At 45.6% G+C, this 23,680-nt stretch overlaps 1 protein-coding gene across 1 annotated transcript in view; it reads left to right on the forward strand.

Moving 5' to 3' along the window:
• The window catches only part of sdk2b (sidekick cell adhesion molecule 2b), a 225,367-nt gene that overhangs the window by 175,244 nt on the left and 26,443 nt on the right, over window positions 1-23,680 (forward strand). The window contains 21 exon segments of the mRNA XM_069517620.1: window positions 1,926-2,059; window positions 4,472-4,583; window positions 5,043-5,233; window positions 6,318-6,401; window positions 6,490-6,684; window positions 7,908-8,024; window positions 8,367-8,534; window positions 8,881-8,983; window positions 11,631-11,807; window positions 12,793-12,929; window positions 13,525-13,672; window positions 14,544-14,684; window positions 15,355-15,536; window positions 16,211-16,326; window positions 17,452-17,647; window positions 18,063-18,161; window positions 19,562-19,753; window positions 21,452-21,573; window positions 21,717-21,826; window positions 22,983-23,133; window positions 23,247-23,484. Coding sequence (XP_069373721.1) covers window positions 1,926-2,059; window positions 4,472-4,583; window positions 5,043-5,233; window positions 6,318-6,401; window positions 6,490-6,684; window positions 7,908-8,024; window positions 8,367-8,534; window positions 8,881-8,983; window positions 11,631-11,807; window positions 12,793-12,929; window positions 13,525-13,672; window positions 14,544-14,684; window positions 15,355-15,536; window positions 16,211-16,326; window positions 17,452-17,647; window positions 18,063-18,161; window positions 19,562-19,753; window positions 21,452-21,573; window positions 21,717-21,826; window positions 22,983-23,133; window positions 23,247-23,484 — 3,113 coding nt within the window.

Genomic DNA, 23,680 nt, shown 5'->3' on the forward strand with positions numbered 1-23,680 from the left:
ACTGCTCCAGCGAGCTAGCATTAAATATTTACCCCAGATCATAAGCTGCAGCCATTGAGGCCTGCCAGCCCCTTTAGGGAGACTGTTTTCAGTCTCAGCATCCACAAGGGAATCCCAAATGAACCGAGTGACTGGGGCCGCTTTCAAGATATTTGAAAATCAATCATTCCCAGGACGGATCTCATAAGTCATCGTACTGTAAGTGCTAACGGCACAGGTAGCTTTATGCAGTATACACAGCACATCACTCTGTGTTAAATTATTTTTCCACACGTCTCTCCGGAAGCGACAATTAGTGGCGAGGAGTTTTATTTTAGACGTGTGCATTGTTATTTTCTTTATAAGTTTGTGGGGTTTCTTTTTTCTTTCCCTATTTGGAATCTCGTCTTCTCACTTTCTCTTCGGCACTCTAGCTCTCTTGATAAGGCACAGCAGGTATTAAACCTCCCACTGATGAGATGAAGGTCAGGATGGAGAAGTGGAGTGGGTCAGACTGGAGGAGAAGGAGGAGGAGGTGGAGGAGGAGGAGGAGAGGAAAGAGATGAGATCATCAACCGCCTAACAAGGACATGGTTTAAATGTGTATGATGGGTCACGGTCAGTGCAGCTATAGAAGAGTCCATTAATTTCACCATACCAGAATATGCTGTGCAGGGGACGGAGGTTTGTTATTGATTACAAAAATTGCTGTTATTTCAGGTTTTGCGCAAATGTCAGAGAAAATCAAGCTGAAATGTCACGACGGACACGGGGAGCCGGAGCCGTTTGAACCAACACTCAGAGATGAAGCCTCCCCGTGGTTCTGTGACATCAGCCGGCCAATAATTATATCAAGATAAAAGTTTTTATATATTTATCCCAGTAAATGTCATTGTTTTGCTTCACTTCACTTGATGAACAGCAAAACATTTTATAAATCTGAGGTCAGTCGATTTTGTTTGTTACCACTATTAGTGAAAACTTCATTATAATAATTATTGATATCAGCCCCATCTTTGGTTTTATGAGTTCATTCATTAATGTGCACATGATCCGCTGTGATGAGCCGAAAACAAAACGTGTACTCGAATGTTTGGTCCTTCTTTTTTCATGTTTTTTATGAAAACATTACTTCGGCACATGACCACATTCAGCAGCTGCTGGGACGGAGTGAGCAGATGAAAGAGGGGGGATGAGACGCAGGGATAAAGATATGTGGAGGAAGCCACACAGTTTGAATTCACTATCTACGTCCAGATTGTTGAACAGGAACAGATAATAATAAAATATTGATTATAAACATAGTCGGGGGGGGCCCTTAACATCAGGTGGCGGGGGGGAGGATTTCTCCCTCAGCGGTTGCTCTGAGGGAAAGTCCGAGGGAGGGACTTAATGGAGATAGCAGGGTATCAGCCCCTATGGACACCTGCTGAAAAATTGATCAGTGCTTATTTATTCAGGCGTCACTGCAGCAGCCAACAAGAGAGACGCCATTGTTTACTGCCAGAAGCGGTTGTCTGCCAAAACGCTGGCCACGGGAAGCACGGCGGTACAAACAGCCAATTAAAAGCTCTGCGTTATAATGGGAGGCGGTCATTTTTCAGAGTATGAACCTCGGAGATTGTCAATATTTCTGCCTTGCTCAGTCAGCAGCAACAAATTGTTTACACATTGTAAATCGATATACCTAATGCTGCTTGAACAGTGTAATTAAAATGTTTGATGCCCTTTTCAGCCGTTGGATCAAGTGTGGCGCGGACTGGATTTAGCACTGATTAGGTAACACAAGGCTACATTTGAAGATTGGACGAGTTTTCCATGAAGTCTTCATCTTCAAAGTGCCGAAGAAAATGTCTTCACCTATTTACTGCTCCTGTTCGTTATCGCCTCCATGTGTTAAATGTGTTTAACTCTCTCGCCTCGTCCTGTGGTTGCCTCCTCCGTAGCGCCATCACTCTGGACAACACGCTGGTCATCCTGTCCACGGTTGCCCCGGATGCCGGCCGCTACTACGTCCAAGCCGTGAACGACAAGAACGGAGAGAACAAGACCAGCCAGCCCATCACCTTGTCCGTAGAGAGTGAGTATCCAATATATACTGAAATCAACCGATAAAGGTTATACAGCCTCGAATCATTACTTCATCTGTGTGTACAGATTAATGCACGGTGAGAGGGATACTTCTCTGAAGTGAAAGTATCAGTGCCACGCTGCAGAAATACTCAATTCCAAGTGAAATTATAGAGTATAAGTATAGAAATATTACTATCCAATGGCACCTAATGTATTAAAACCAAAAAAACCCTGTTTTATATCTAGTGCAGTAAAAATACATTGCATATAATGCACATGTGATGATTTTAGTTTTAGTACTTTACCATAGTAAAATGTTTAATGCTGGACTTTGAGTACTTCTGCCTCCACTGTGGGACGTCTCAGAAGCTTAGTCTTTATTAGTAGTAATTTAATTTCATTGCACCAACTGAATTGTGTCTGCAGCCATATTCACACATTGTTGCGTTGCAGGACACACACACGCACACACACAGACACACACACACACACAGGAGGGAGAAGCTGCAGGGACAGGGGGCTCAGACAGACTGTACTGCTGCCAAGTAGTTCTTAATATTCACCAGCAGCCGTAGCTCCCAACAACAACAACAAAAAAATAAAACACAAGATACACAAATCAAAACCAATTCGGTTGGCTTCAGCTCAGCGGAGTGAAATATAAGAGGAAACCTGACAGACAGCATCTTATGACATGGTAGACTGGAGTTCAGTATGGGAGTGAATAAGGAGGGTGAGGGTAAGATATTACAGTTGACAACACAAGGGAGCAGAAATAGCCCGTGGCACATATGGAGAAGAGTGGCAGAGTTGATTATACTAGTGCGAGAGCACACACACACACACACACACACACACACACACACACACACACACACACACACACACACACTGGTTCAGGTTATATACAGAGCCTGGTGGGAGGTCGGTCGGCTCATGGAATCATGCCACACATTTACATGAACATTCCACACATGGTCGACATATTCACACATAAACACATATACACTGTGTGTGTGTGTGTGTGTGTGTGTGTGTGTGTGTGTGTGCTCGACTGACGAGCGCCTGCTTTTTACTGCGTGTGCGTGTGTATCTGTCAGTATCTGCTACAGCAGCTGTTCCTTCAGTGACGCCTCTGACACTGCATTTCCCATGAGCTCTCCTGGCTCCGGCAGCACTCGCTGCTCAAGACTTGGCAAGAACGAAGGACAGGGAGAAGTCTAACGAGACCGGTGTTCCTGTTACAGTTTCCAAACTCGGGGAGAAAAGTTTAAGAACTCAGATATGAATTTCAATAAGAATCGAAATTCGACTGTTTGAGCCCCCCCCCCCCATCTTTAATTGATTTAAAGGAATGGCTCTTTGACCTCAGTGCTGTGACTGTGTGTGTAGTGTGGAACATCAGGATGCCTGACAGTTTGTACGGTCTTTATATTCCGGATATATAAGCTGCCAGAAGATATTAACTTTTTATTTTCCAACATTTATACACGGTCTGTGGTTTTCCCTGCATCCCTTCTTTAAGTCCAGCTCTACACACACACACACACACACACACACACACACACAGACTGACACTGTCATTCTCTCGTCATGACACAAAATATTGAACTGTTCCTTTAACTGCACAACAGTTCAGTCAAGTTTATACTGAAGGTGCGTCCGTTTGAAAAATGCGTCAGTTTTATCCCCATGACGATCCGTCAAACGTTGACTACGCTCGTGTGTGTGTGTGTGTGTGTGTGTGTGTGTGTGTGTGTGTGGCAGCTGTGTATACACAATCTAATGACTCAAGATTGGTAAGATTGAGCCATGACAGCCCCTGTAGCTACATCTGACATGTGCAGCCACAAGCGCACTCCCAGGGCATGATGGGATTGACGGATCAGTATGAGTTTATCGCAGACATGACACATCTCGAGCAGCACACACACACACACACACACACACACACACTCACACTGACATCGGGTGACATCCGTCTCTGATGCACACACACACACAAACACACACAGACATAAACTTCTCTTTTTTTTCTTTACACATTTAATGTGTGTGTCCGTGCACGTACTCCGACTTCAGCTCTGTGATGGTCAGTCTGTGTTTTACTTTCTCTGTCTGTGGTTCTTCCAGTAGACATCTGATTATACACAGTCAGTGCACCGCCTCGTCCTATCCAGTCCGTCTCTCTGTCAGAACTCGGAGACTGTGGTGTGCACTGGTCAGTTTCAATATTTCATGTCGATGAACACCCACACAGTGCACTGGGTGGAATAGAAATATATAGGACACCAAAAAGAGGAGAAAAGCTCGGTCTGTCGATCAGGATCATCGCTCTCTGCTCACCCTCTCTGTGTGTGTGTGTGTGTGTGTGTGTGTGTGTGTGTGTGTGTGTCTGGCGATCTGTCTCTTTGTGTAGATGTGGGAGGGCCAGCCGACCCCATCGCCCCCACCATCATCATCCCGCCCAGGAACACGAGTGTGGTCACAGGCACCTCGGAGGTCACGATGGAGTGCGTGGCCAATGCCAGGTAAACGTCCAGGAGCTGCACAGTTTAAGTTCATCTATTAAAAATCTTCAAATTTCCCACGATAACTGAAACATTCGTTCAGTATCAAATGATAATTGTGGTTTTTTCTAATAAACTTTCTCTTATTTTCAAAGTTTTTTTGTATCTTGGAACGTGCAGCAATAAAACCGACAACAATCATCCGCTGATTCATAAAGAAGTCGGTTTGAACTGGAAACAGCTTCTCAGCCCAGAGACACAGATTTTATATACGCATATATTTCTGTGCCCGACGCTGCAGCAGATGAAACAAATTGATGGAAATGTTTCACGTTGCGAGAGAAATCAAATTTGGACCAGCGTTGCGGAACCAGAATCGTTTTTATCATCAAGCGCTGAAAAAAAAGAAAAAAGCAGATTCTCACGGGTGCAGCGTGATGAGAGCAGATCTGATGCTCTCCTCTGCTTCACCCTCCCCAGGCCTCTTATCAAAATGAGCATCTCTTGGCGTAAGAACGGCGTGCTGGTGAGCGCCGGTTTGAGCGACTTCAACCGCAGGCTGACCATCCTCAGTCCTGTGGTGAGCGACTCCGGCTTCTATGAGTGCGAGGCCATTCTCCGCAGCAGCAGCGTGCCTTCGGTCAGCGCCGGGGCCTATCTGCACGTACAAGGTGAGAGCTATAACTTTAGATGTGTTTTATTTTTTCCTCAGCAGGACTCACACATTGTGCATAATGACAATATCTTCTTATTACACTCGAAACCACTTTGGTTTGGCATCAATTCTTTTTTTCTCGGAGGACAAAGAAAGCATTTACAGACATTCGTGTCCACGTCTGAATTCGATGCGTATTTATTCAGACAATGTGTCGCAGGTGCTATTTAAGTTGTTTCTCTATTTTTTTTTGAGAGCTGTGATAAATGTGCTTGAAATCAAATTGAGCCTTGATGCTAGAAGCTAAGAGTCGTTATTCCTTTCACACATGTTTTGTTTGTGTTTTGATATTTCCACCTCGGTGTTTGTGGCTTTTCTGAAGCGTTGTATAGTCTTTTGATATTTCTTAAAATTTCGAGCACAATTCCTCAATGTTTGTTTTCCCTCTCCGCATTTCACCATGAAAGGTTCACATCGTTTTTTTTTTTTAGTTTTCTCTATTTCTCTCGAAGCCGAGAGGAAATATGTGCTTTCATGTCAGCAAATGTGAAAACCTCAAAGACTAAGAACAGTTTCAACTTTAGCACACGTGTGGGAGGAACCGTGGCATTTAGGCCTTTTCAGTTCAAACAAAAGAGCTGATGTGAAATTGATATAAAAAATTACCCGTCTTCGCTTAATGAATCTGGCGGAAGGTGAATCTGTGAGGTGTTGGTGATTTAAAGGGGAGCGAGCTCACGGCCGGCCTCAAGAAACTGTTTAATAGCATCGCTTGAGTCACTTTCATTCCATCCCACTGAAACACTTTGATGTTTTCAAGGTGGTGATGTGATTGAAAGCACGAGGTGTGGTGAACTTCTCCCTCGCTACAGCTCAGACTTCTTAAAGTTTTAAAGTTAAAACATTAGACATCACCACCGACTCATTTCTCTCTATAATCACATTCTCTCTGTCGTATATGTGAGAAATCTGCAGCTTTATATTTAAACTGTGTTTGTCAGTGATTGTTTGTTAAGACTCACACACTTTTTAACTTCTCATTTGTAATGTTTGTTTCTAATTCCGTCGCTTTACTCCTCTTACGTCCCTCCGTCCCTCAGAGCCACCGCAGTTTATCAAAGAGCCAGAGAAGCACATTACAGCCGAGATGGAGAAGGTGGTGGACATCCCCTGCCAGGCACGGGGTGCGTGTCGTATCTCTATTTGATTTCATTCTCGACAGAAAAGAAAATGAACGTAATTGATTCAATACTGAATAAAAACCCTCTGCAGGAGTGCCGCAGCCGGACATCGTGTGGTACAAGGATGCTCTGCCCATTGACCCCGTGAAGACGCCCAGGTACAGGGTGCTGGTGGGAGGCAGCCTGCAGGTCAACGGCCTCCTGCCCGACGACACGGGGATGTTTCAGTGTTTCGCCAGAAACATGGCCGGAGAAGTTCAGACCAACACGTACCTGGCTGTTACCAGTGAGTTTTCTACAGGAGCTGATTTCCCACGGATGATCTTATCGAAGGGGAACGTGTTGTTTGGGTTTTACACCTTTTCTTACAGAAAAGTGTTAAAAGTGTGATGTTCAGAAAATAACATGAGTTATTTGATCATACAAAAGGAAATGAATTCAGATGTCAAGGTCACTGCGACCTCACTGAAAAAACACAAATCTGATTTTATCACAAAAGATGAAGGCGTGAAGGTCAAAGGTCAAATTTACTTATTTCCTGTTATGTCTCAAATATAGAAAGATGAGTTCAAATGTCTGAATCTCTATTTAAACTGACATTTCGACAGTTTACAGAAGCACCAAAAAGACTTTTAATACAAAAGCATTAATGCCACATGTGCTGCCTCTCAGCTAAATGACTGTGGACTCTTACGCCTGATTTTCTCTGATCACGTGTCGCGGTGTTCGAATCTCCGTTGATTTAACTCTGCGTCTCTCTGACTTCGTCCTGACATCTAATTTTCTTCACTTTGTCTCCGTTGCCTTCACTCTGCACCGCGCCACCTTATCAGAATTCATGATATTCTCTCTCGCTTACTCAACCCCCCTTCCACGCCTACCTCTCTCTCTCTCTCTCTCTCTCTCCATCTCTCCCTGACACCGTCATCCCCCCCCCCACCCCCCCACCCCTTCCCTCCCCCCCCATCTAATCTTATCATCTCCCTTTTTTTCCTGCAAACATTAACGTCCCCACTTCTGCCTCTGTCCTCCTCCCTCTGTCCTGAGATCAACAACTGCTCCTGTGACAAACTCCCTCCTCCTCTTCCTCCTCCTCTTCCCTCTTCTCCTCCGGGGAGCGATGCAGTTTTCTGTCATCCTATAAAAGCTTTGATTTATTGCATATCACAGATAGGGATTTTACTTATCTACATATTGCCTTCTCTCTATGTCTGAGCTTCTCCCTCAGTCATTTCCCTCCACCGCTCCCACACCCACTATCTCTGTGGGTGCAGAAATAGAAAAAAAAAATGGACCGGTAGCAGACAGTTATTGGCAGCGAGGTGAAGGCTGTGTCAATCCGTAAAGAATTAGTGGGACAAAGCATCGACTAAACGCTGGGATGCAGGAGGCTGCCGCTTACAAGAACTGCGTTTGAAGTGGGGTTTTTGCCAGAGACTGTTATTCTCTCATCTCTATAACCCTCTTACCTTACCTTTTTTTTTTGTCCACGTGTTTTTTTCCCCTCAGGCATCGCCCCGAATATCACGGCCGGACCCTCCGACAGCACGGTGATTGACGGCATGTCAGTCATCCTGCACTGCGAGACCTCTGGCGCTCCGAGGCCGGCTATCACCTGGCAGAAAGGTCCGAGCTCCGCACATGCACACGCACCCGGGGATTATGATGTCTGTTATCTATTACACATGGGGCTGTAGTTTGCCGTGGCTTAACAAATAAAGCCTGATTGGATTCCTTTACCAGGATTTACTCAGCGCCAGGCTTTTCATGTTTGCATCCCAATAGCAGATCAAGGAAACACTGTCCTTGTTTTTGCTCACAATCCGCCTTCCGCTCTCTGTCTGTCCCTGAATGCCTGATTTTATTCTCCTCCTCCCTCCCTTCTGTCTCCCTCTGTTAACGTATCTTCTTCCTCATCTGTCTCTTTTTTTTTTTTTTTTTTTCCTCTGCCTATTCACACGCTTAAAGGTGAGCGTGTGTTGGCCAGCGGTTCGGTGCAGCTGCCCAGGTTCACCCTGCTGGAGTCGGGCAGCCTCCTCATCTCCCCCTCGCACATCTCGGACGCCGGGACCTACACCTGCATGGCGAGCAACTCCAGGGGCATCGACGAGGCGTCCGCCGACCTCGTGGTCTGGGGTAAGCGTGCAGGGAATGAGACGGATAAGGCCTTTAAGAAAAATGCTTCACATTCTGTCAAACCCAGAGTTAAACAGCGGTGGGGTCGTGTTGAGAGTCTGTATTAGCAGAGGGTTGAGAAACAAGGCTGTGCTGTGTCATAATAAAGCTGCACTCGTCGGGGTGTTTCTCTGCGAGGAGCCATCAAGGAACAAAATACAAAACACTAGCATGTCATTCCAATGAAATGAGTTTTCTGATTCACATTTTTTTCTCCCTGGTATTGTTTCTTCTCAGGAAGAATATTTTGTCGACTGCTCTGCTCGTCTCTCACTCGCTCTTTTTTTTTTTTTTATGTTCTCCCCAGCTCGCACCCGGATTACTACCCCCCCACAGGACCAGAGCGTCATCAAAGGAACTAAAGCCGTCATGACGTGTGGAGTCACACATGACCCCAGTGTAACCGTCAGGTGAAGAAACACACAAGTGTCAAATGGACAGTTTTAAAATCATGTGTTTGTGTTGCAAGTGCTTCACAATTAAAGACAAAAGGCGCGAATCCTGAATCTCCCTGAACGTTTTTTACACTTCTCATAAAACGTAATCTCTAACTCGTTGTTTTGCTCCGTGGCACCTCTCTCATCCGGGCGAGAACTTGTCTTTCACTCTCGAGTCTGTGGCTTCTTCAGGAATACGCTGCATTCTGGGATTTGCCCATTTATTCCGATCCACTCCAAGTGTAATGAGTTATTTTCTTCATCCGCTGCGTCCTGTGTCCACGAGATAGACAATAACAAATAATGAATTAGGTCAAGTCAAGTGTATGTAAGCGTTGAGCTGCTTTTTTAAAGTAAAGTGTTTTTCTTCCTGTCAACGAGTGAAAAGACCAAAACTGACAGCATGTGATCCGTCTCTCAGTATTTTTATTTTTAAATAGCTGGCTGCTGTAGTTTTTAGCAGATGTTACCCAGGATAGTATAAATAGTGCACTTATTAGGGACTATTGACTATTTAGTGCAGAAGGACAGCGTGTGTAAATTATGTTCTTCTGAATAACAATGAAGCTCTGTGGCACCAGGGGAATAAGCTATCTCCGGCTTTGGCTACGCAGACAAAACTTGTTACCTGGATACATTCATTCTCTGTTTTGATCTATTCATAGGATATCTGGGGTAATAGAAAAATCCAGAATATTGCCAGCGTTATACTTTGAAAGATAAGCGCAATGTCCGCAGATCAAACAGACGGAGTTTCAGAGCGAGGGGCGATAGAAGATTCAGACCTGGGGCCTCCGAGACGGTTACTAATGTATGTGGGAGCCCGGGGTTGGAAATCAATGTAAAGAAATGAAGTGATTGAATTTGAAATGTCTAAAGTTGGGAAACGAAGGTTATTATGGGATGAACGTTAATGGACGCTGCGCTCGGCTCATGAATCTGTCACTATGAGGCTTCATCGATTATTCATTCTGTTGTTTTAAAAGTGTTGCTCTCTGCTGGTGCAGTGGACCTGCCTGTCTGGAATGAGCTGTTTGTTTGGCCTGTGGTGATGCTGGTGGCACTTTTCTTTCTGAAACTCTAAAAGTGACCCGCAGTAATTGAGCTGCGGCAAATTAAGCCCAGCTGTGAGTCCGCAACCTTGAAGCTCCGCCGCCGCCGCCGCCGCCGCCGCTGCTGCACAAAGAGCTGTTCACCTGTTTACTCACAACCCCCGAACTGGAAAATCAGTCGTAGTGAGGTCATTTACATTGATGAGCCTCAGCTCTGCTGCAGTTCCTTCAACACCCCGCACTTCCTCAGGCCCTGAACAACGAACGTGTGAAGCTGATGAGATGAACATTTCCTGTTTGTGTCATGTTCCACGTTGCTCGGCTCTGGATTTCCTCAAAACACAAACAGAGATGCAGATGTGCAAAAGCAAACACGTGTTCATCCTAAACCCGATGGTGAATAGTTTACTTCAAGCTCGGCCTCACAGCTGCAGCCCAGAGCAGAGCGACACACAACCATCGCAACCGACGTCTCACTGAGTCTCCCGAGCTCGTATTCAACATCAGTCGCGATCAATAGACCATTCTGTCCCTTTCTACTCGAAAGAGAAAGGCTACATCTGAAGCTACGTTCAGGGCTGTGAAGTTTTGATGAGTGTGAATTCGGCGTTTGATATGCAGCCGTCTGCCGCTATGATATGTCATACGCACGCAGGGGCGGCTCTGGTGGCGAGTTTGAAGAGTCGGAGTAGGATGGAGATGAAATGCCTCATTAATAACATTTCTCTCAGACTGCGGCGGAACAAAAGGACGACGCAAACCTCAGTTTACTCGTGGGCGCGCTGTCAAAACCAGTTAACCTCGCCCGTCTAAAGCTGCACATGCACGTGCGTGTGTTCCAGCAGGAGGCCAGGTTATGGAATGACTGAATTAATATTGCAGAATGTGTTTTTTTTTTTGAGCCAATGACGTTATTACCAATTTCTTAAAACGATCACATTCACTGACCCTAAAAAAAATTGGGGTATTTATTATATCTGTATAAAAAAAAAAAAGGTTAAAGTTACTTTCAGGCTTCGGGACAAATTATATTCTGGTGAAGTTTGTGCAAATCCTCATTTCATGCTGCCCGGAGCAAATCTCAGTCTGTTTGCATTGCTTCGTGTTTTTCAGTTGACTTTGTGATGAGGAATCATCTGAAGCTCGTTTTGTTGTTTTTATTCTGACAAGAAATCTGTATTTATCCTCCTGGGTTGTCTTTTCACGTTTTTGTTCATTATACCAATTGACCGTGACGTTTCCTCTCCACTCTGGTAGAAATTAGGAAAATGGAAATTATGGCAAGAAATTATATTGATAGGGATTTTTCAGATGAAGCCTTCAGAGCCAAAGCCAAAGTTTGCACTCGAACTCTACGAGAAAATGATTCTACTTCTCACTTGATTTAAAACGTCAGTAAACATTTTCCCCGACGAGTCTCAGTTTCTGTGGATATCGTGTGATTGACGGCCGGTACCATCCAATGGGTGCAGGTATCGACTGGTTCTGTTGAAAGAATGAAGATGAGGGTGATGATGATGATGATGATGATACCATCAACATGACTCACTGATAACTTTGTGTTCCAGGCACATCTGGGACAAAGAGGGCGTGGTCATCAACGTCCAGTCCATCCCTCGCATGCGTCTGGAGGCAGACGGCACCCTCCACATCTCCCAGACCTGGTCAGGTGACATCGGCACATACACGTGCAGAGTCACCTCCGTCGGCGGCAACGACTCCCGGAGCGCTCACCTCCGCGTCAGGTACACCCCCCCTCACTCTCATCGCTCTCTCCTCACACTCTTGTTCCCCCGATATCCTCCGGTGCAAAGACACAAGCAGCAACATGTTCTCTGGAGCTTGACAGCGTGTACGCACACACACACAGACACGTACACACACACACACACACACACGAGCGAGGAGTCAGACACAAACGCAATTCGCCACCACCAGCCTTTCACTGCTTGTTCTTATTGACACCTCTGACTCATTTCCACTTAAATGATGCCTGTTTCTCGTCACCTCCACTGTCCTCATTCTCACCCAACACACTTCCAGCCCAGAGGGACCATCTCCCACACACACAGACAAACACACACACAGACAGACACACACAGACAGACAGACAGACAGAAGTGTGTACTTGTGCTCAAACAAACACTTCTGTATTTTTTTGTCATCTCAAATCCTCTCTTTCTCCAAAACTTTCCCTGCGACTGTTGCTCTTGTGCACACAATGAGTCACTGCAGCAAAGAGTGAATGTAATATGAATGAGACTAACTCTCTGTTTGACTGACTGATTGTCTTTGTATATCGGTTGTCTTGTTGGCCGCCTGCCTTGTGAATGTCTGTATTCGTTCGTCGCTATAAAGTTTATCTATCAATCTGTCTATTGCTTATCTGAATTTATGGCCGAATGAATTAACTATCCCCGGCTTCGGCCTCATTCGTTCACGTCTCTGTGTATTTTCCTCCGTCTCCTTTCAATCCGTTTCCTCCCTCTGGCGACATCCGGCTCGTTTTGTTTGCCCGCGTGTCCATCTTGGCCGTCTTGTCTCGCCACATTTCCGTCACCTATCCAACCGATCCCTCCGTTATGAAACATTAAGCTTTACTTCAGATTCATGCATGGGATGTTCAGGGAGAAGAACAAAACGTCCTGGAACTCTGCGGCCCGGCGGAGGATTTCGCTGCGAAAGAGGAGATTATGTTATTTATCGGAGTTGTCATACTGTTCCCTGCAGGCAGCTGCCCCATGCCCCAGAGAACCCCACGGCTCTGCTGAGCAAGTCTGAGAAAAGAGCCATCGACCTGGCCTGGGCCAAACCTTTTGATGGCAACAGTCCCCTCATACGCTACATCCTGGAGGTTTCTGAGAACAGTAAGTCTTTCTTCCAGTCATGCAGCCATGTGGTGCGTCCTGTTTACACACCCTCAAGATATTTAGAATAAAACAGGGAGCTCAGCTTATGTGCGACGGAGTATCAGGCCTGAATATCAGGAAAGATAAAACTGAGATTTCGAGAATAAAGTTGGGACAACACGAGACTGGTTTGGCTCATCAGCACCATTTATTCTTTAATCTTGTTAATTATGATCCTTACATTCAGTTAGTTTGGTTTAATCCTGCTCACATGCAGACAGGGGTGAAGACATGACCTCGCTGATGGAGGTGATGAGACTAATTCAGAATGTCCATCATCATAAATCCCTGTACGGCTCCACATGTAGAGAACGTTCAACATGCAGCACCTCGTTCTTTGACTTCTTTTCATTCTCAGAGTATTTTTAATGAATTTAAAATTTAAAATGTGACCTTCCAAGATAAATGATTGCAGACATGAAAGTGAAAATCCCTTTTATCAGAACATTTTAAGTGACGTAGAGGTGAATCGTTAGCATAGCGATGAACAATATCCGTGCGCATGTAGAACAAGGTGTAAAATTTAATTTTCTTTTTTTTTTTTTCCACCCAGATGCTCCCTGGGCCATCCTGCTGGCCAATATCGAGCCAGAGTCCATGGCGGTGACGGTCAATGGTTTGATCCCCGCACGCTCCTATCAGTTCCGCCTCTGCGCTGTTAATGATGTGGGGAAGGGGCAGTTCAGCAAGGAGACAGAGCGGTGAGCTAAAAGACAGATATCGCACAGCGAGCCCGGAGAATTCTCCCTCAGCTTTTCATCCAGTCTTTTGGTTTCTGATTCACCGAAACGTTCCTCGATTCAGGAGCTCGTTGTTTCCCAGGAGAAAGCAGACGGGGAAAAAAAGATTCACCTGGAAATCAACCTCGCAGTCGTTTTATTGTGTTCATGAAATCCGTTTCCTAGACAGCCGGTTTGACTGATCCCTTCAGTCTAGAGTCAGTGAAGAGGGATATGCATGTAAGCCCTCCAAAGCGGATACACACACAAACACACGCAGTCGCATGTAAACACACTTTTCACACACACACACACACACACACAGGCTCGTTTTTTTTTATACAGAAAAGCCATGAGCGACGTTCCCGTCTGAGCATTAAGCATATTCATATTCCAGACCTTTTCTGGAGTTCACATACGAAGAACGCAGCGGGAGGTTGTGTGGTTCAGATGCGCTCACAACAACAGAATGATGTCAGGTACATCCGGGCGGGGGGGGGGGGGGGCGTCTGCGTAGAGCAGCAGGAGGGTCTGACGTGAGGTGTGAATTAGTCCTTCCAGGTTGACAGTCCTTCCTGCTGTATTCTCACTTAGACATTTTATTCGGTGCGCCGGCTGGACAGGTTCAAGAAAATGTCTGGAGCTTGGACATTTGCATTCTCACATTAAGCCCCTCAGGAGAACTTCACAGAGTTTGTGTGAAAGCAGCATTAGAAACATGTGACATGAGAAAACCAAGAGGAGCTGTATGAAGTCTTTTACCTGAAATTATCCAGATGTTTAAATTTATACGCTTCATTTGAGCGGAAAGATAATGTGTGTGTTTATGTGTGTGTGTGTGTGTGTGTTGCAGTGTTGCTCTGCCAGAGGAGTCCCCCAGTGCTCCTCCTCAGAATGTCATCGCCAGTGGTCGGACCAACCAGTCCATCATGATCCAGTGGCAGCCTCCACCAGAGAGCCACCAGAACGGCATCCTCAGAGGATACACCGTCCGGTGAGATCCCTGTGACACGTCCACTCCTTTTAGTTTTTTTTAAATTTTCATGTTCAAGTTACATGTTTACGCTTTTATCAGTTTTGCTCATCGTGAATCAAGCAGAGGTGTTCTAGTCTTTACAAATAGAAAACCTGTTAATCGTCCACGTTCGTGATTGATGGGTTGGTTTTATTTTTCATTTATGACCCAGATGACAAAAAACAACAACATTAGCATCTAAACACACACACACACACACACACTACACCAGAATCCTAGTTAATTATCTTTAAATCAAACTCATTGTGTTTCACTGCAGAACCCCGACAGTGTCACTTAACACTGCTGCAAATAAAAATAATTTAGTTTGACAGAAAACTAAAATTTTTAATGACTGGTTTGACTTCAAAAACTTTATTGACTCCGATAGAGGGAGTCAGCAATATGCCAGACTGACTGTAAATCATGTAAACATGTAATTAGTTTGGTTTTCTGTGAGTCCTTTATTTATTTATTCCATCCAAATGAAACAGCAGGTGTTCTCCAGACAACAGTTGCTGCTGTCGGGGGTTTTAATTGCTTTTTCTTTTTGCTGATGCTTTGTCTCCCCCCAGCAGGAGATGTAGGGTACTGCACGTCAGTTAAGCCACCCTCCTCCTCAACAGGTTTGTGTGCTGCCGTGTTTCAGGTACCGTCTCACCGGGCTGCCCGTGGACTACCAGATCAAAAACATCACCAGCCCAGATGTGACCAACCTGCTGCTGGAGGACCTCATCATCTGGACTAACTATGAGATCGAGGTGGCCGCCTACAACGGGGCGGGTTTGGGCATTTTCAGCCACAAGGTCACCGAGTGGACCCTGCAGGGCGGTGAGTGTAATTGATCAAGCATCAGCTGGTATTCATTTATATATTCTAAGTCTGTATTTATATGCGTTGGAGTTATACACCAGGAAATACTCAGCTAGAATGGCTCTGAAGCACATTCCTCCCCTAAGGTCCTATAGTCCACTTAAATTCAATCAAGCTGCACACACTTAGACATGAGTTCCATAAATGTGCCTGGATTCTTTCATCTAGATTCATTTATTATTCCCGGGGAAATCTGTGAAAATGTCAAGCACGCAATGTTAAAGGAATGAAAAAATTCTTGACCCATATAACATAAAACTTCTTTTATGGTAATTTTTTGTGTAATCAGCAATGTACCAACAAAACCCTTCTCGTCAGCCTCCGGCTTTATGCACCTTTGGCTGAAATCCTCTGCTAAGAGCCGCCTGTCGACCGCGTTACCTTTTAACTTGTCTTTGTAAGGGCCACACAAAGGTGTCACCCCCTCCTCAGATCCATACGCCGCTCACGCAGCCCTGCACGGACTCGCTGGCATCAGGTGTAGGTGTCATCACAAAGAGAGTGATGGCAGCATCTGCTCTGACCTGTGCAGCAGCGATCGATACCGACATCAAAACAGATGCCGGCAGACTTCTCCCGGTCGCTCACACCTGTTTCTTTTCTTCTTCTTTTTTATTCTCTGTCCATCCCAGTGCCCACCATCGCCCCCGGTAACGTGCAGGCCGAGCCGGTCAACTCGACGACCATCCGTTTCACGTGGACGGCCCCGAACCCCCAGTTCATCAACGGCATCAACCAGGGCTACAAGGTCAGCAGTCATCACTTCCATTGACGGAACTGTCAGAGCCGAACTTGTCGAAATCACACATCGCGTCGTAGCGAGAGGCGGAGAAGAGCCGAGGGGCGAAAGATATTTGGTGCCATTGTGAACGATGGACGCCGTTCTTCCATTTGTCAGTCGGAGGTCATTCTCTTTATCGTCGCAGCCATTTTTCACATGTTTTATTGTGAAGTCGTGTTCGAGTAATGATGAATGTCTTCATTATTTTGTCACGGGCTCTTGAACGTGGTCCATCTCGCTGTCTCTTGTGTACACTTCACCGAAACAAATGTAGCCAGCGTGGAATCATAAAGCCAACATCCATAGGGTGGTTCTATTTTCCCACCGACTCTACTGAGACTTAATTATATCATCGGGGTTTGTTTTCCCGTCTCTCTTTTTTGTCTGTGTGTTCAATGGCGCTCCACAGGCCTTACTCAGCAGAGGGGGGGGGGGTCACTGAGCAAACCAAATCTGAATTTTAAATACCACCTTTTCCTCCGGGGAGAGAATTAAGCGGCTGTGAGGAAAAAGAAGGAATGGAGAAAGTGAAAGGTGATCGAAACTAAGGCAAAGAAAGGATTTAATGGAGAAAAAAAAGAGTGAAAGAGAGCGAGAGTGTGGCAGAGAGTCAAACATCTATCTCTCTGACATCCTCTCACCAGCTCTTTACCTCTCTGGAAGCTCCCTCTCTCCTCCGGAAACCTGGAAACCAACCCAATAGAAAAAAAAATGCCACGGGGACTAATTACCTAAGCACCTAATTGGTCGATCCAGGTCCCATTTGTATTTGCTGTACGCTCCGCAATCAACATGCATAGTAGGACGCCATCATCCCTCTCTCGAGCCGTGACGCTCCCTTCCTCTCGCAGCCATTTCCTCCAAGTCAAAACGTCTTCGGGGCACCTTCCTTAATAAATCTGAAAACTGCGACGCCAAATAACTCCTCAGAGACTCTGGATGACCGGAGGGAGACACAACTATTAGTACTGCGAGAATAAATGTGTGAGAATCATTACAGAAAAAATAAAAACGATTAGCTGCTCTACTTCTGACTGACTGGGTAATTTGCCTTTTCACGCGTTTGTCCCTTTTTTCGTTTGTCTGGTTTAGCTGCTGGCATGGGAGCCCGGCAGAGACGAGCAGGTTTCTATGGTAACAGTGCGACCCAACTTCCAGGACAGCGTCCACGTGGGGTACGTGACAGGTCTGAAGAAGTTCACCGAGTATTACACCTCGGCGCTGTGCTTCACCACACCCGGCGACGGCCCCCGCAGCCCGCCCAAAGCCTCGAGGACACACGAGGACAGTAAGTGACTTCTCCTTCCACAATGTTCTCTCCCCCGTGGCGGCGAAGGGACACGAGCGTCTCTCAGTAACACATCCTTCGGGCGAGATCTATTATTCATGCAGAACAAAATTATAGAGAAGTGCTAATGAATGAGTCTATTCTGCATCCAGACAGGATCGTTGTAATTGGGAATTAAGTCCCTTAGACTTTATTAGTTAGGCTTTAAAAACTCTTAATTTTCCTCAACTTGTCATCAGGCAGTTTTCAGCAGTGACTTTGTTTTGCCGGTTTTGTCTATAAACACATTTGAAATGCAAATTCTGTCTCCGGTTTGTAGCCAAGTCCGCTGATCAGCAACGAGCTCCAGCTCCATGTAAAGTGGATCATTTTGCCCGTTGGCCTCACTCATTATTCTTCTCTGTCCCGTGTTCAGCTCCCGGCGCCGTCGGTCACCTGAGTTTCACCGAGATCCTGGACACGTCGCTCAAAGTCAGCTGGAGCGTGCCCTTGGAGAAGAATGGAGTTCTCACAGGTAACTCTAGAATCTTGACAACTGTTCATCATATTCAAACTCGACACGTGTGAGCAGTTAAGGGCCAGAGGGAGCGCAGCCTCGGACGCTGACTACCTTCAGTATTAATAAACCAGCGCTCAGGGTTTCAGGTCACTTTCACAGTGTCTGGCTGCAGCCGTCAGCCATAGCGGTTTGTGCACGGTGGTGTTGGTTCCCAAAGAGACCAATCACACGAGGCGGGTCTAAGGTGAAACAGAGCCTGGAAGAATTTGTTGTAATTAGCTTTTTGAGCACCTGCTTGACCCCGTTCAGTGATACCCCCGCGCGTTAGCTCCGCAGGTGGGTTCACGTGGGACAGTTCTTTTATTATTTGCTGTTTATTTGGGTCATGTAGCTGCAGCCTCATGAGGCCACATGAGCTTATGAAACACCAGATATACAGTCGTCGCTGTGCAGCCGTGTCCTTTTCCCCGAGTTCTGCACGACAAAAAAAAAGATTCCTTCTCTTAAAACATAACAAGTCTTAGCAGAACGAGGGAGAAGACGTCCTTACATCATTGTACGGGAAGAAGTGTCATCCGAACTTCCTCAGGGAGACCATTAAATCTGTTTCTAGCGGTAATGGTTGTGTACTTGAACTGTGCACAAAGAGACGTTTTGATTTTGCTTCTTATAAAACTCCTCACTTGTTGTTTTCGGTTGAAATTTGAGTTTGTGCCATAAAGCAGCTTTCTTTATGCTTGAATATCAAATCGTTGCATATATTATATTTGTGATTCCAGTTTTGTTAAAATTAGTAAAATCACACACATAAATATTTTGTCGCACCGGTCCGGGGATGTAAATGCAAAACGTCCTCATTAGTGATCTTCCTCGCGAGCCGGTGTTACGTCTTCTCCACTTTAATGTTCTTACTTCGTTGGGTACAAACTTAAAGAGTTAAGGGAGAAAAGAAAAGCTCACTGGTGACATTAATATTCAAGTGTTTACCGAGGATGAGATTTAGCAGCATATTGTAAAAAAGTGTTTCTCCAAAACATTTTAATGTGCTGCTAATTCCCAGGAGACAAACACTGGCATGCCATGTGAAATTATTGATTTGGCAAGAAGTGCAGCCTAATGCCTTATGCAATCACATGAAAGAGCTGCTGGCCAAGGAGCAAATTGCATTACTTTGAGAGGGTGAGGATGTGTGTGTGTGTGTGTGTGTGTGGACGGGAGTGGGCGGGAGGATGTGTGTGCAGGGAGGTATAATCACAGGCTGATTTAATTTGCTATATTCAATTTTTGATGAAGTTTATTTAATATTCCTGTTAGCTTGCCCTGTAGCATGCGAGCCCAGAGACGCTATACGAGTAAAACCGCTGTTGGTTTTTTTGCTTCCTCTGTCTCTGCGTTAACGCGTCACCTCTCCGCAGGTTATCGCATATCGTGGGAGGAGTTCAACCGAACCAACACCAGAGTCACCCACTACCTGCCCAACGTCACCTTAGAGTACAGGGTGACCGGGCTCACCGCTCTCACCACCTACACCATCGAAGTGGCCGGCATGACGTCCAAGGGCCAGGGTCAGCTGTCGTCCTCCACCATCTCCTCCGGCGTCCCACCAGGTCAGTACCCCGACAACAAGAACACACTACATAAGACGATATTATGGGAAAATAAAGGAGAGAAAGTAGCAGTGCAGTATAACAGAGGGATTTTTATGTGGAGGATAAAAACCAGCATAAGTAAAGTTACTGTACTTAAAGACCAAATCCCCCCCAAGATATATAATATATGAATTTAGTGATGCTCACAGCACTTTGCTTGTGTTGTGTATACACAGATAAAGTCTTGCATCTCAATAATAATTATCTATATTTTAATTATAAATATTAAATCAAAAGAAACCAAGATCTGCTTCCTGTTAATTCCTTGTAGGGCGAAGCTCCAAAACTACCGGATCCTACGTTTCCCAAACTTCTCAGCTGCATCTTAAATCTTAAATTCACTCTTTCAAACTTCACATCTCTATTTTGTCATGTGAGCTTTTTAAATAAAAAAAGTTTAATAGCTGGGGACGTCTGCTAAACCTCCCCATCCGACATATTTACTGTTTCACACTGAACCTGGTGAACGCTCTGTGTCGTCTGGCGCCAGACATGATGAAACCCCCCCCCTTCCTCCATACTTTTATATACATCCAGAGGATGAGAGCTCCCAGGAGAGCATTACGGACAATTACTGTGTTTAATGATTTCATATTTGCAAAACTAGAAATACAATGCCCATGTCAATTACCAGAGCAGCGTCAGAGCCCGGATCTCTGTGAAAGCTGTGAAATGACGGGCTGTTAATCTGAGAGCGGCACTTACAGTCCCCACAACGGTGATTAATCCCACTGTGTGTGTATGTGTTAGCTAAACGCTGATGTGCCTGCATCTGTACTGCAACGACGCAGCTAAAAGCCACCTCAATGATCAGTCATGCAAATGATTTAGAGCTGGTAATTTCACCACAATGTCGAACGATCTGCATTTCATTAGCGTCAAATCCACGTGCGTTTAAGCAGTATCAGAAAAATTGCTCAGCGTCCCTTCGGGAGCGATTCCATCTTTTTAATATGAGGCCTCTGTCCACACGCCAATAAGTCACGGTTTTCGACGTTAATGTCTTCAACGCGGATTTATGAGAACTCTATTGGGCTTTGGAGCAGGGGTGTGTTGTGGTTGGTGTAATGTTTATCTCAAGGGAAGCATTACGGGGGGAAAAAGATGGAGAATTAATTATTCAGTGCGGTGGCACTTACCTGGCTCGACACACAGACGCACAAAAACAACACAACAAACGCACGCAGACAGACAACGACACTCACATGCACAAAATTGCCCTCCTGCTGTTCTTTGAATTCCCCATTTTCAGATTTGTTCCTGCTCCAGGGTTGTGCAGGGGGGGGGGGGGCGATGCCTTCTTATTGTTTACTCAGCTCAAGTGTAAACAGTAGGATATCAGATTGAATCGTATCTCCAGATAACTGCAGTGTAATTGACATTCATGACATTGTCTCCGCCTGTGTACTGAGTGTAAGCACATTTTCCAAATCTAATCTGCTTTTTGCCTTCTTGGCTGAAGTTGGAGTCACACGAGGGAGGGAATTAAGTCTGTTTGCAGTATCTGTGCCGCCACGAGGGGGTGCTGTTGTAGATGGATTTTCCCGAGCAGAGCCTTCCCCAAGGCAGCAAAACAAATGAGGCTTATAGAAGTTTAATTTATTCGTTCCCTCCGTCATTCCTCTTTCTCTCTCCTTGTTGAACTTCTTCTCTCAGAGCTTCCCGGTCCTCCCACCAACATGGCAATTTCCAACATAGGCCCACGCTCCGTCACGCTGCAGTTCAAGCCTGGATATGACGGCAAGACTTCCATTTCCCGTTGGCAGGTGGAGGCTCAGGTGAGACAGATCTAATCCCTCATCATGTTTTCTTTTCTTTGGATTCCAAACATTGAGACAAGTATGATTTGTGGATTTGATTGATTCCTTTGTTTCTTCTGCTCGCTGCTGAATCCGTCCGTCGTGTTTTGTGTTTGTCTCAGGTCGGTGTGGTCGGAGAAAACGAGGACTGGGTGATGGTCCACCAGGTGTCCAACGAACCCGAGGCTCGCTCCTTAGAAGTGCCGGGACTCAACCCGTACACCTTCTACAGGTAAACCAGTGGGAACCGTGGCCACGTCCACACTGCTGCAAAGTTTACAACAGAGACTTTAAAAATGCTGATAGTTGAAGTTTTAAAACTCTGTGGTTGCATTTTAAGGATAAACAGAGACTTTTGGAAGCAATGAGACACATTCGCTTCCTGAATGGGTCTGATCCATCAGGACTCGACAACCAGCAGTAAACGCAACACGGATAACAAATTACACCACTTTAATTCAACAGTTCCACCTCGTTGTTGGTCCAAGAAAAGAAATCCCTGCTCTTAGTTTTTTACTTTTTGCTGTCTCTCGTTCTGCAGAGTATAATCCGCGTCCTTTCTACACCAGTGTACATGAGGAGTTTTTTTTGTTTTTGTTTTAAACTCTATTTTAAAATGAAAACATATAAGGGTGAAGCAAGATTTCATCAGTTTTCATGGCAGACACCCTCCATCTGAGATGAAATCAATTTTCTTACTAAGTCAATAGGAACCACAGCAGCAGTAGGTGCACACAAAAACAGAAAATAGACACATGCAGCTTAGATCTGCTTTCACACATTATCATTGTTAAGAATAATCTTGTTGAAGAGTTTATTATTGTTCACTGCTGGAAAAGCTGGAAATTAAACACATGCTCATTGTGACAAACTGCAGGTAGAGGGTGTATACTCACTCCAGTGCCTCGGCTAATTTCACCATTTCCCAGGAGCTCATCCTATTTCCCGTTTTCTCGATTTTTGGTTACAAGCTTGTCATGGTTAGTGTGATTTTTTTTTAAATGTTCCCAGTGTGCGCAATTTCTTTATCTTCGTGCATTCTGCCAGTTTCCCATGATCGCAATCAACCTAACCAATTAACATTTCACAGAGCCGATCCCCAAAGATCCTCAACCTCTATAGTTCTCACCACTCCAGCATCGGTGCTGCCACTTTACTTTACAGAGGAGGTAAACATTCACACCGGATGATTTTTCAGTTTTTGGAACACGAGCGCCCGATCAGCATATTCATATTGTATTAATATTCAGCGCTGCGATCTCACTTTATATGCAATAAGCCTCGCGCACGGAGATGCACACTGAGAGTGCATTCTGTGATTTCAGTGCACGGGAAACTATCTTTCCTCCGGTAGGTGCATTGTAATAATGTTGAACTCCAAACACCAGGTTCCGTATGCGTCAGGTGAACATAGTGGGAACCAGTCCTCCCAGTCAGCCCTCCAGAAGGATCCAGACGCTGCCGGCTCCTCCTGACATGGCTCCTGCCAACGTCACCCTGCGCACCGCGAGCGAGACCAGCCTCTGGCTACGATGGATGGTAAACGCCACTTTGGTTCTTTACATCACGTGTTCATCAGCCATCACGTTTCTTGATCGTCACATCATAAAAACACTTTCATCCCCTTCTCCTCTCCCTGTTCATCTGCCCAGCCTTTACCTGAATGGGAGTACAACGGGAACGCGGAGCAGGTGGGATACAGAGTTCAGTATTCCCGTGCCGGCTCACTGGGCCGAGCGCTGATCCACATCATCGCCGATCGCCTGGAGAGAGAGTTCACCATCGAGGACCTGGAGGAGTGGACGGAGTACGAGGTCAGGGTCCAGGTTGTCAACGGCATCGGGACGGGACCCTGGAGCCAGCCGGTCAAAGGCAGAACCAGAGAGTCTGGTGAGTTAGTGCCTCTCCGGCTGTCCGTCAGATAAGTTCAGGAATAAGACGTAGCTCCCATGTGTTCGAGCAAATGTGTTCAGAAAAGTCTGCTCCACCAAACTCTGTTCAGAATACTTTAGATTTTAAAAGTTTCCTGCTGAATATTGAAGATAAACTCTGGTTTTAATTTTGGTTTAAAGTCTTTTGAACAGTT

Source organism: Paralichthys olivaceus, chromosome 21 (assembly GCF_024713975.1).
Source record: "Paralichthys olivaceus isolate ysfri-2021 chromosome 21, ASM2471397v2, whole genome shotgun sequence".
NCBI classification, from domain to species: Eukaryota; Metazoa; Chordata; class Actinopteri; order Pleuronectiformes; family Paralichthyidae; genus Paralichthys; species Paralichthys olivaceus.